This window comes from Prunus avium, chromosome 1, assembly GCF_965620075.1.
Source record: "Prunus avium chromosome 1, drPruAviu1.hap1.1, whole genome shotgun sequence".
Classification (NCBI taxonomy): Eukaryota; Viridiplantae; Streptophyta; class Magnoliopsida; order Rosales; family Rosaceae; genus Prunus; species Prunus avium.
Window position 1 is genome coordinate 57,020,892 of NC_142284.1, and position 12,787 is coordinate 57,033,678.

Sequence of the window (12,787 nt, forward strand, 5' to 3'; positions counted from 1 at the left end):
CAGCTAATGAGGTGCTGTCATTTTCTGATTATGCAGAAATCAGTTTCAAATAGGCGTTGGGTTTAATGATTATGCAACAATTATTTTCTGATTTTGTTGAAATCAATATCAACAACACTTTTAACAAAAAATTTACCAAACGCCAAACTGCTTTCTCTTACAGCTGATTTCTCTCACAGCAAATCTAACAGCGATTATTTTCACAGCACAGCAATGCCAAACTGGCCCTTAATCAAGTTACGTTGATCAAACTACAAACGATATAAGAATTAATAGGCTTCTTCTGCCCTAGGGTTATGAGCCTATAGTTGGCGATTTTCAAGATCATAAGGTCATTCCATAGGTATAATGTTAATTAATTATCAAATTGATGAAAATTGGGTTTGAATGATTTTCATAAACGAATATTCAATAGCTTAGTCAATCAAGGAGGGCTCCACAAAAAGGGTAAGTTGATCTGGGGCAATTGACTGCGTGTAGGGTAGGGGATTCAATGGAATGTGCTACAACAACCGTGGTAGAGAATAGGAAGACGTGCACACATTTTGTTCACAAAAAACAACCCTAAATTCCAAAAAATATATTTTTCATTCCACTCCTTTTAACTCCATATATGTCTCTTTGACTGTTAGTTGGGGTTTTGTTCAAGCCCTCATATGTGTTACATTCTCAGCCACTTTATTTGGTATTTATTTCTCACACTTGTTTGAAGCTTTCTTCTTGTTTTATTTTCTGATGGGAATCAGTTCACCACGAGTCCAAAATAAAGACTTGGAAATGAATGAAATGTCTTGGTCAGGTTGAAGACAGGCAAGGGAAATTGAATGAAAGAACGTTATTTCTTCTTCAAATATACAAAGAAAGGTGATGACGACGTACTTGATACTTGATAGGGTAGGCCATCAGCCATGCAATTTATATCACATTAATTAAGCAGCTCATATCCAGAGTTTGGGTGGCAGGTACACAATATAAAGTAGGTGTGTTAGTTGGATTGACTGGTTGGTGTGCTTCCAAGTAATCCTGACGTTCAAGTCCCAATAATATCCATGTGTGCGAATTTCTTCCCTCCCCTTTCTAACTTTGGCCAAAAGAAAGCTTCAAGTTCATTAGCCAAACAAGACTGATAGAATTGGTTCTCTTTCTTTCAATTTTTTTGGGTTAGAAAGGTTTGGAATGCCAGTAAACAGCTCCCTTCTTTAATTAAGGAAAGAAACACCAACACAATTATAAATATTTGAATCCATGTACAAGGTAAAACTAATTTGTTTTATTATAAAATTATGATAATAAGTAAATTCAGTAAAAGAAAGAAAACAACAACCACCACCAGGTAGAAATTGGGCTAGCCAAAAGAGAAAATGCATACAAGCAAGGCAACAGGCCCAACACAAGAAGGCCAACACCAGCATCAAAGGCCAGGAGAAACAAACTAATAGCAAAAAGAAACCTGAGCCATATGACATCAACAACTCACAATCAGACTAACAACGAAGCAACATAGGCATACTAGCAAAAAGCAGAGGAAGCCAATAGCAGCAAGTGGCAGAAGCCTTCAAACCACTGGAAGGCAATGGAAACCAGCCAAAGAAAGCAGAAGAGACCTCCAGCAAAACTGGAGCCAACAATTACCAATCTATGTTCATTTAATATCTCTGTTCAACACTGACGAAATTTGTGGTATTGCTATTGTAAAACAATAGTATGCTCAAGAGAAGAGTGGTGAGCTTTGCATACCATCAACATAATGGTGCAGCTGTATTTATTTTGATATTTCAAGGTTAACAGTTACAAACGATTACATGAAAATCCCTATTTACATGGGAATTAATCTATACATTTGAAAATCAAAAAGATAATTATATCACAAAACAGATAAGGACTTTGAATTCAAACTTGCAGATAACGTCTGTCTAACAGCTATATCCATGTCATGTCGTAACTCTTGTTCTGTACCAGCTCACTAGAGATAATCAGGCAACCATCATATTCTGATACCTGTGGCACTATTGTCACTTCTCATTACCTGATAATCAGAAATTGCATATCAGTCTCCAAGTCTAAATTGATTGAAACTATCATTTTATAATTCAAATTAGACATGAGATAGTTGGACAAAGAAATCACTAACACTTTGAAGTTTGAATGGAAAAGCGGCAAACGATTACTGTTGAGCTGAGATCACTGGTTTGGAAGTTGCCTCCTTTGCTATTTGAATTTGAGCTCTCTGTGCCTGTTCAAACAAAAGTTCAATTACATAGAAAGTGCCAAAAGGACTGTCTTTCACAGTATCACCATTTGAACTATATATTACCTCTTTTTCCCAATCCAATCTCATGGTGATAATGACTAATATCAAGGTCTGAACCACAGTTCCACTGATCATTCCAGTCCACAATCCCTACTTATTCGTTTAAACCACATGCAAGATCAATAAATCAGATTAGATTCTCAATTTTGCGTAACATTTGGAGCAACAAGTGAGAAATTTCTCACTTAAACTTAACTATGCAGTTAAAACATGCCATAATTGCAGTTTATTCAACAATAATGAGCCACCATGTACATTTCTAACTTTCTACAATTTAATTAAAACCATGATAATTGAAAATCTGAAGCATGTGTGACTCTTCAGATACTCAAATCAACACATATGTCCAAATGCGGTAGTATGTTCAGGATAGGTATATACCTTAAAACCAAACAACAGCAACCACCCCAAAACAACACCAACAGGAACTCCTACAAGGTAGTAGCTACCTATATTTATAGTAGCTACTATTGCTTGCCAACCAGATCCGACTGCTACGCCTGTAGAGCAACATACGACCACAAATGCTTCGGTCAGAGACTAGACATGAATTTCAAACCACGGAAATCTATATATACTGCTTCTTTCTAGTTTCTCACCTGAGAGCACTGGTTGAATGCAATTAAGGAGAATGGTAAATGCCAACAAGACTGATAAGTCATTGACCATTGTGATAACAGGACTACTTGAGGTAAAGATCATTGCAAGCTTCTCATTAAAGGCTATAATTATTAACCACAATAGAAGTCCCACAGCTAGGGAGGTTAAGACTGCAACAGTGGTTGCAAATTTTGCAGCTTTTGTATTGCCAGCACCAAGTTCATTTGCTACGCGCACTCTGGAACAATAAGGGAAAAGTAATTTAGATTTCTTGCATGGGTGCAATAATATGTAAAAGAAACATGTAAATATGCAGGTTTATATTCTAATATAACTGTTCTGATAATCATAAAGGTTCTTTTAGTAGATCATAATGACATTATCAATCAGGAAAGTACCAGTGTAGTGTCAGAGTTGCTAAGAAAAACTTCATGTATAACATTATTTGCTTGATACTCTTGTTCCGAAAGTGTAAAGTGAAAGGCAGTAAATCCTATCTGGAACATTCAAAATATTATGAGGCCAAATGCAGACCACAGAAAAGTACACACAGATCCATCTCATCCACTTCCATAGCTTTTAACTAAATCCCAAGTCCAAAGAGACTTACAACCAGTAACATACCCAGTTGCCGCCAAAAATCCCAGCGGAATCATGGATTCCCAAGCATAGATAGTCATGCTGCAAAAAGAGAATAATGGAATTTACAGAAAAGTAATACACAATTAGTATTGTATATTGATTTAAACAATAAAAAAATAATTTGAAGCACGTTATAGAAAGTTAGAAACACTAACCAGATGGAAAGGGCATCAACTGCAACCTCAGTATTGTTGAAATATCCAGAAACTATCACCAAAACTCTATAATAGAAATTCTCCAACCTGAAACATAGCATGCATATATTTAAATTCAACCAGTTATTACCTGCATATAGAGAGAGAGAGAGAGAGAGAGAGAGAGAGAGAACACATACAAGAGCATGACCCCAGAAGCCAGAGACAGCTTAAAGAAATCCCAGAGCCCAAAAAACGCTTGAGTTGAAAAACCAGTCCAAGTTTCAGAGCATCCACCAGAAACAGTGTATGCAAAAAATGCCACAACCGATGCCCACCAAGCAAAACCAATGGTAAGAGTAGTCCCCACGATCCCAATCCCCAGCTTGTATACAAAAAACCAACTCACAAACACATGGAGTGCCAAAACCCCTCCACACACCCAAGCTATTACCCCCATCTTCAGCTGGCTCTGCAAGAATCTCTGCAAGGTCAGCTGAAATGGGAAGCTCAAGTGAAACGGAATCGACCACAACGCCACCAAACCAGTCCGCTCGGCCACCGCCTCCGACTGTCCCATGAGCTTCAACAATGGCGTAGCGAACACAAACAAGGGCAATAGCAACAAAGAGCAGAGAAACAAAACTACCCAAGAACGCTGCAAGTATATGCCCAACATATGGTACTGCTTAGCGCCATAGGCCTGGCCGCACAATGTCTCAAGCGCACTTGCCATGCCTAGCTAGACAAAACCCAACAAACCCAACAAACCCAACAAAGCAAAACATATTTAAACAAACAAAAATGCGAAATTGGGTTCTGATATTTTACATTTGTAGCATTAAGTGGCGTTACCATGAACCCGAAGGTGATGGCGATGATGACGGTGTTGACGATGGAGATGGCGGCGAGGTCGAGGCCACTGAGGTGGCCGGCGAAGGACTGGGTGATGACGGTGACGGAGAACAGGGCAATGCGGCTGAAGATGGACGGGGCTGCTACTTGCCATAGCCTCTTTGACTCCAGCCATGTCCGTTCAGTGGCGGATCCAGGATTATGTGGCCAAGGGGGCTTAGTGTAAAAGTTCCAAAATTTTTCTCACTGACGACACTTCCATTTACACCAGCATTCTTGGCAATTAACTTCAGGGGGTAACTAAGAGCTCTTTTAACTATATCTGCTCCAACCTGTAATTTACCATATGGTTCGAGCCTTGAGCAGACCAAATAAATCTAAAGTAAAAAAAAAATATATATATATCCTGCATATCCAATAATCAATAAAATTTCTGCCATTGTCAGAATCTTCTGTTGACAAAACTCAAAAGATTGAGGGAGTTCAATAAGCAATAGATAAGTTACCTTTTCTTCATCATTATCAAGAGTATCCTTGATTGCATCAACCTTTGATGCCAACCTCAGAAGGGTGCATCCACCTCCAACAACAATACCTTCCTCAACAACTGCCTGGACAATTACAATTTTTTTAAATTTCTGCTGGTTTCTTTAATGTGCAAAAGACCAGATGAAACAAAACTTAACAGGGATATAATTTACAAAGATTGAGTGTTGTGAATTGTTTTACCTTTGTTGCATTCAGAGCATCTTCGACTCTCAGTTTCTTTTCTTTCAGCTCTGTCTCAGTTTGTGCTCCAACCTTCGAACATTCAAGAAAAAGTTAATACAAATGAATTCCCATTGGTACTACATTGTAATCCAAATCATCTACAAGTATTTAGAAACCAACCTGAATTACAGCAACACCACCGGATAGTTTTGCAATCCTTTCATTAAGTTTTTCTCTTTCATAGTCCTGCTCTGCCGCCTGCATATATAGTTTAACTTATTAAGGCTATAAGACTATGACAACAAAGAATTACAAACAACTTCTGTAAGCAATTGTGGATGTGAAGGTGAGAAAGAGGGTTTCACCTCAATAAGGTTCTTAATTTGGGCAACTCGCTTGTTAACAGCTTCCTGGGTACTTCCATCACCAACAATCGTGGAGGTATCCTTTGTAAGCACCACTTTCGAAGCATGGCCAAGGACCTCCTTTCCAACATTCCAACATTGTCTAATGTGAGGGTTTGATAGGGTTGGACTTGGAGCTGTGAAATTGGGGGAATGAAGGGTTTGGAGAGGTGCTGTGCAGCAGAGGGATCGGGTAAGAGAGCTGCTGTTCCTTTTTTTTTTAAAAAAAACCTGGCCCAAAACGACGTCGTTTTGAGGCCAGGTCAATTAAAAAAATTTGACTGAGCCTGGACCAAACGACGTCGTTTGGCAAGGCTCATTTTGAAAAAAAAAATGACGCGCAGCCCAGCTGCGCAGCAGCAGAGGAGGTTTCGCCTGGGACTTCCATCAAGCAGTTGGTGTGCATACAAGGGGGCTTCTACCAGCAGTCCAAGGGGGCTTTCATGGATTCCCTTCCCAAATTTCCAGCCTTCCAAGGGGGCGTATGACCCCTCTTGTCCCAACGTCGGTCCGCCCCTGTGTCCGTTTGATCAGATTGCCGTCTTCTTCTGCTTCTTCTTGCTGGCGTTGGTGGGGAGAGAGTAACAGAGTGAGAGGGTGCTCCTCTCCATCTCTCTCTGCTCTCATTGTCGGGACCCTCTTTTTTCGGAGGGTGCTCCTCTCCCTTAACGTAGCCGACCCATTAAGTTATGCCACGTGTTAGATTAATTAAACGATGGTTAACTTGCCTAATCCACATGTGCTAATATATAAAAATTAATAATCAATTAGCCTAACATGCATAGTTAATTCTTTATTGTGTATTTGTGGAACCATAATTATGTTCATAAACATGTATCAAGTATTGAAAAAGATAATAATTATATACCTTGGATTAAAGTGATCATATAATATATGATAATTAAGGAGGGAATAGTGAGGCTACACTAGAGTTAGGTAGTGTTGCTTTCATGAGTTTAAAATATCCAGTCCTTAATTATTTAACTAGAGAGCATCCCACCTGTCATGCCATGCATGTGTTTTAAATTATTGCATGTCTCACATCTCACGGAAAAGGAAGACCTAACATCAGTGGCGGAGCCACCAACAGGTTTGGAGGTCCTTGTTTCTTGGTGGTGCGCCCCATAAGTTGCACAGAAGCTGTTCGATAAAAGACCTAACATAACACCCAAAACTCCATCACATCTTCAACACTATCAGCACAAAAATATAATGGATTGATTGCATATTATTTACTCAGTGGCAGAGCCACCTAAAGATCAGGGTAAATGGTCAATAAAAATTCAATTCAACACATAAGTTTAATGAAAATTATTAAAAGTTACTTATCAAATGTTAGACAATAAAATATTAAAATGCATAAAGTCCAAGGGCATATATAAACGTCTAAGCAAATCTATATATATAAAGCAAAAAAACAGAGAATGGTGAAACATTCAAAATACCAAAAAATGTCCTTTGGTTAAAGCAAACATTAAGTGCCCGTTTGGCATTGCTTATTTGGGGTGATAAGTGATTTTAAAAAAAATTTGGGAAGCCCAACCCGTTTGGTAAACTGTGAGAAAATCACTTATTGTTAAAAATTGCTGTGAGAGAAAGCTATAAGGGAAAGCAGCTAATGAGGTGCTGTCATTTTCTGATTATGCAGAAATCAGTTTCGAAGAGGAGATGGGTTTAATGATTATGCAACAATTATTTTCTAATTTTGTTGAAATCAATATCAACAACACTTTTAACAAAAAATTTACCAAACGCCAAACTGCTTTCTCTTACAGCTGATTTCTCTCACAGCAAATCTAACAACGATTATTTTCACAGCACAGCAATGCCAAACTGGCCCAGTGCCCATTTGGCATTGCTTATTTGGGGTTATAAGTGATTTTTTAAAAATTTTGGGAAGTCCAGCCCGTTTGGTAAACTGTGAGAAAATCACTTATTGTTAAAAATTGCTGTGAGAGAAAGCTATAAGGGAAAGCAGTTAATGAGGTGCTTTCATTTTCTGATTATGCAGGAATCAGTTTTGAAGAGGCGCTGAGTTTAATGATTATGCCACAATCATTTTCTAATTATGAGGAAATCAATACCAACAACACTTTTAACAAAAAATTTACCAAACGCCAAACTGCTTTCTCTCACAGTTGATTTCTCTCACAGCAAATTTGACAGCGATTATTTTCACAGCACAGCAATGCCAAACTGGCCCTAAGAATTAAAATTATTAATTAAATGAGGATAATATGGTAAATTCACACTTTTTCATATTTAAAAAAATTAAAATTAAAAGAAAAATCAGATAATTGCCTATTTTTATGGAACACAACTACCCATTATCTTTTTTAATTCTAAAATAAAATTTATTTTATTTTAAAAAAGCCTCTCGCATACGCGGAAGCGCGTGAGGAGAGAATAGTAAATTAGTAAAAGATGTTTCATACGCAATTACATTATTGTGATCTATGTACAGTTTTGTACAAGAAACCGTCCACAAATGGGAAAGCAAGTAATAACTATAATTCTACAAGGTGAGACCTGCCAAAAAGAATCCCAGCCGTTGAATTAACGTATTATAATCCGACGAATGCAATGAGTTTGATATGCACACCTATAAGATTGTGCTCAAGATATTTGTCAATTCGTGTCTAAGCTGAAGTTCATCTTCACCATTTAGGAATATAGGGAGCCACTTAGCAGACTGTTTGGGAATGCGTTTGAGATTGTCTTTGTGGTCAACGTAATAAAGCCCGAACTTTTGAGTATAACCCATCCCCCATTCAAAATTATCAAATGGGGTCCAATAAAAATACCCCTTTACATTCACACCCTTCTCCATTGCCTTGTTGATCCAGAATAAATGCCTAAGAACACTTTGAATTCTATGAGGATCCCTTAGTGCTCCATCAAGCCCATTCTCCTCTTCCTCCACCTCACTAATTCCGTTTTCAGAAATGTAAATCTTAGGGTTTTGGTAGTTTTGCTTCATGAACACCAAAAGTTTCTCCAAACCTTGTGGATAACTATAGATCATGAAGCTTCCTTTAGCCAGAGGACCAATTTGATCTCCATCTATATTTTCAACCAATGACAAAGCCAAAGCATCGTTGCGGTAGCACATTGCCTTGTTTGGACTTATTGGGTCGTGTTTAGCATACCTTGCGGTATAATAATTGATCCCAATAAAATCAAAGGATCCCTTGATCAATTTCTTCTCTTCCTTGGTGAATTTGGGTAGCCTTTCCTTCACCAAAACTCTCATACTCTCTGGATATTCGCCCGACACCAATGGTTCCATGTACCATCCAAGTTGAAAGTCCAAAACTCTTTTTGCTGCTGCTCTGTCTAGGAGTGATTCTGAATGAGGCTCAGCATATTGCCCTACAAGACTAATTCCAATTTGACCACCTTGATTTTCTTGAAACTTTTCTCTGTAGAGCTTAACCGCTGTGGCATGCGCAAGAAGAAGGTTATGGGTCACAATGTAAGGCTCAGTAGAAGAATTCCCACTTGTACATGGAAATAAGGATGGTACAGAACACCTCCCGGGTGGAGCAACCCCGCTATCATACCCCATTTCTGCGATAATATACGGTTCATTGATTGTAATCCAATTCTTGACCCTATCTCCAAATGTTTTAAAACAAATTTCACAATAGTCCTTGAAATCGTTCACAATTGAGCGATTCAAGAAGCCTCCATACTTGTCCTCCAAGGCTTGTGGTGCATCAAAGTGGTATATGGTCACATAGGGTGTGAGGCCATTTTTGATTACTTCATCAATCAGGTTATTGTAGTAATCAATACCCTCTTGGTTTATTCCTCCACTCAAGGTTCCGTTAGGAAGAATCCTAGTCCAGGAGATGGAGAATCTGTACGAATCGACTCCGAGGTCCTTCACAGCCTTCACATCTTCCTTGTATCGTTTATACGAATCGATGGCTGTCAACAAGTTAGAGTGGTCATATATTATTTCTGGATTTTTCTCAATGAAGTGGTCCCAAACACTTGGTCCTCTTCCTCCTTCTTTTGTAGAGCCTTCTATTTGTGCAGCAGAAGTGGAGACTCCAAACGCAAAATCTCTAGGGAAGTGAGACCTCTTGACTTGCAATTCTTTAGGATTCAATGCATTGAGCAAATATTCCTCTAGATCAGCATTCACAGAAACTAATTGTGACAAAAAAGCAATCAAAACAATGGCACACATACCATGTGAAACGCTTAAAAATGGTGGTGAGAATGTCATCACTTTTGATCAATGTTGTGAAACAACCATTTGAAGCAATTGTTACATAGCAACAAGGATACTTCCTCTTTAACAAGAAACAAGACCACAATTTTTGTGCAAAATGAGATCATGTTTTCGATGGATCAGCACTATAATAGGAGGCAGGTATGTGGGCGGTCCTGGGAAATCCTTCGTTAGCTGGGCTGCATGGTGTGCATGGGAGGTGACTAAATTAGGCAATACATATAATGAACCCTTAAATTGATGAGTGGTTTTCAAGACTAAGGGACACTTAATTTCATGGTTAATCTTTCTTCGGCCTCAAACAATCCACATGTTATTAATTAATTGTTGAGCATAAAAGTTCTGCCTCTCGGTAACTAGGTTTCAAATTGGGCTGGGCTGGAGCTTGAGAACTACATTCTCAAATTAGGTAACTACCTCAAACAATCCACTTTACCACAGCCCAGAGCACATGCTGGTCAACCATGGTCGATAAAATCGTTAATCATAATCAAGCAATAAATTAAAACAATAGTTTTTTTTTATTACAACTGACATGGCCATCAGTAGAAACGATTATTAATCATCCTTCGATCGATGCTTTGTGAATGCTTTGCGTTATGCAAATGCAGAAGAGCAACGAGCGGAATGATTTTAGTGGTCAAACTAATCTCTTTAATTAACTAAGTTATATGTTCCATTAGCTGCCAAATCTGCCATTATAATTTGATTGGTAATTAGGAGTGTATAAGATTCAATCTAATCCATTCAAACCGAGCAATCCAATTCAATCTAATCTAATTTTAATCGGTTTCAAAGATTTGATGGATTCGATTGGATCCAATCAAGTTAGTTTTATGCTTATTTTGCTCTTGTAGGTATTTTTCATTGAAAATGTTATGAATATTTGAAGTCATTTAATGGAGTTATGTTTAATTTTGAGTGCTGCTAAACGAACCCTAAAATTAACTGAGTACACCCTACTACAAAAATATATATTGAATTACTGATTTACCCTAATATAAAATGACCAAAAAGGATATATGGAATTATGAAACAAATATAATTTTAATAAGTACACCTAATTAACAATATTCAACCCTAATCAAGAGATTACTTGATTCCCATCTTTGTGATCCGCGAGTCAGAATGGCTTGGAGGAGATGAAGCCTTCCTTCTTTCTTCTCAGAACTATTTCTTGGCAACTTGGATTACTTGGTTGCCAACCTTTTGCAATCGTCTTCGTTGTTTCTTTCTTCCTGTTCTTTGTGTTTATGCTCCAACAATCTTTTATCATCCTAATTACCCAATCAGCAATAAGAAAAGAAACCGAATCAAAGTCAAAGTCAAAGTTTCTTTATGAATATGAAAATCAATCTGACTTACCTAGACCCTCTCGGAACAACCAAAAGCATGTCTTTTTTTTTGTGTGGAGCCATGGATAAATCTCCATGCGTTTGTCTCAGCTTTGTGCATGGGTAATTATGATGGCTTTTTGCTCATTTGGCTTCTTCCAACACAAAAAATGTTATGAGATAATTTTGTATTTAATTTCACATTTGTCCTATTGTGTTTTTAACGAAAGAGGTGGTGATTGCAAGAACTTGTAATTGCAAAAAAGTGTCAACAGTTTTAGTAGAAGCATAAATCCATATGAAAAGTCAAAGATTTAGAAACACTATTAAAAAAATCAAGCTGAAAATCAACTATAAAATAATGCTACAAGTATTAGGGTGTACCAGGGGTATTTGTGGTAATTCTATAGGGTGTACTTAGTTAATTTTACATTTTAATTAAAATATTAGGGTGTACTTAGATCATAGGGTGTACTCAGTTAATTTTAGGGTTCGTTTAGCAGCACTCTTAATTTTTCATTATTGTCTTTTTCTATTATCAAAACCAATCATCCAATCTAATCCAATCTAATATCAATTGGATCCGATGGAATTGGATTTAAACATTTAATATGACTAGATCATATTGAAAAAATCCAATCCAATCTGTATTGAATCGAATACAAATTGATTAAATTGTATTGATTTCGAACTGACGTTCACCCTTATTGGCAATTACATCATATGTTAATGTGAATGTAGTTATTAAAATGTGTACGTTATAAAATTTTAGTGCATGTTGGCAGAATAAATAAATAAATAAGGTATAGGATGTCATATCATTAGTTGGCCTGTTTTTTATTTACTTTGGTCAGATCATTACTTGGCTTATCCCATCCAGGGGAAACATCAGGTGCATATATATCTTCACATTTCTTTTCCCACCTTCGTTATCGAAGTTTCGTTTGTCCCTTCAGTTCAGAGCAATTTATTATTTTGTTTTTCTAAATTATATGTCTTTCTTTGGTCGGTGATGATTGGTTGTTTTTTTTGGGTCAACGATGATTGTTAGTTGTTATATACTAATTATATCAAGGATGTATATACATGGTAGTGGTGCGCAAGAAAAAAAATATTATGTTTATATTCCATTTTCTCTGTGTAGTTAAACTAATTTGAGCTGTTTGGTTCGAAATTAATTTTGTACTTGGTTGGTATTTTAGTATTATTTAGGATTCACTATGTAAGGGGCAAACCACCCGATATCACTTTTGTTTGGGAACTGATGTCTGGTTTTATTGTGGTTGATATTTGCGTTCAATGTTTAAGGGTTTGGTTGGTTTGGTTTATCCATTCGCTAGCTAATGTTTTTGTCTCATTACTTTTTTTTTCTTTTAAGATTTTAAAGAGGCAGTTTTTGCGCATCCAACACCATTATTCTTACACATATTACATTAATATTGTACTTTATGCATTACCATATTGAAGAGCATCTTCAGCAGAATTGCTATACTTTGCTCCTTAGTCATTTTGGCTAGAATGAAGGCAAAACACAACTTCAGCAGACTTGCTAT

General features: G+C 37.2%; 1 protein-coding gene and 1 pseudogene across 2 annotated transcripts; both read right to left on the reverse strand.

Moving 5' to 3' along the window:
• Positions 1–1,723: 1,723 nt before the first annotated feature.
• On the reverse strand, positions 1,724–6,330 carry LOC110751975 (protein DETOXIFICATION 27-like). 2 transcript variants are annotated; one of them, XM_088247594.1, is made up of 13 exons: positions 5,619–5,861; positions 5,434–5,511; positions 5,272–5,343; positions 5,049–5,153; positions 4,543–4,874; positions 3,888–4,425; positions 3,709–3,795; positions 3,536–3,592; positions 2,911–3,149; positions 2,693–2,811; positions 2,315–2,401; positions 2,132–2,233; positions 1,724–2,026 (listed from the first exon to the last, which is right to left on the reverse strand). In XM_088247594.1, the coding sequence occupies exons 5-12, from the start codon at positions 4,715–4,717 to the stop codon at positions 2,165–2,167; spliced, it is 1,371 nt and encodes a 456-aa protein (XP_088103720.1). In that variant the 5' UTR covers positions 4,718–4,874; positions 5,049–5,153; positions 5,272–5,343; positions 5,434–5,511; positions 5,619–5,861; the 3' UTR covers positions 1,724–2,026; positions 2,132–2,164. The 2 variants fall into 2 exon arrangements, with proteins under 2 accessions (XP_088103720.1, XP_088103722.1); XM_088247596.1 differs by lacking the exons at positions 5,049–5,153; positions 5,272–5,343; positions 5,434–5,511; positions 5,619–5,861 and adding an exon at positions 6,185–6,330 and having other exon boundaries at positions 3,888–4,429; positions 4,543–4,724.
• A 1,732-nt stretch (positions 6,331–8,062) lies between these two features.
• LOC110752011 (beta-glucosidase 24 pseudogene) lies at positions 8,063–9,910 on the reverse strand (annotated as a pseudogene).
• Between the last annotated feature and the right edge of the window lie 2,877 nt (positions 9,911–12,787).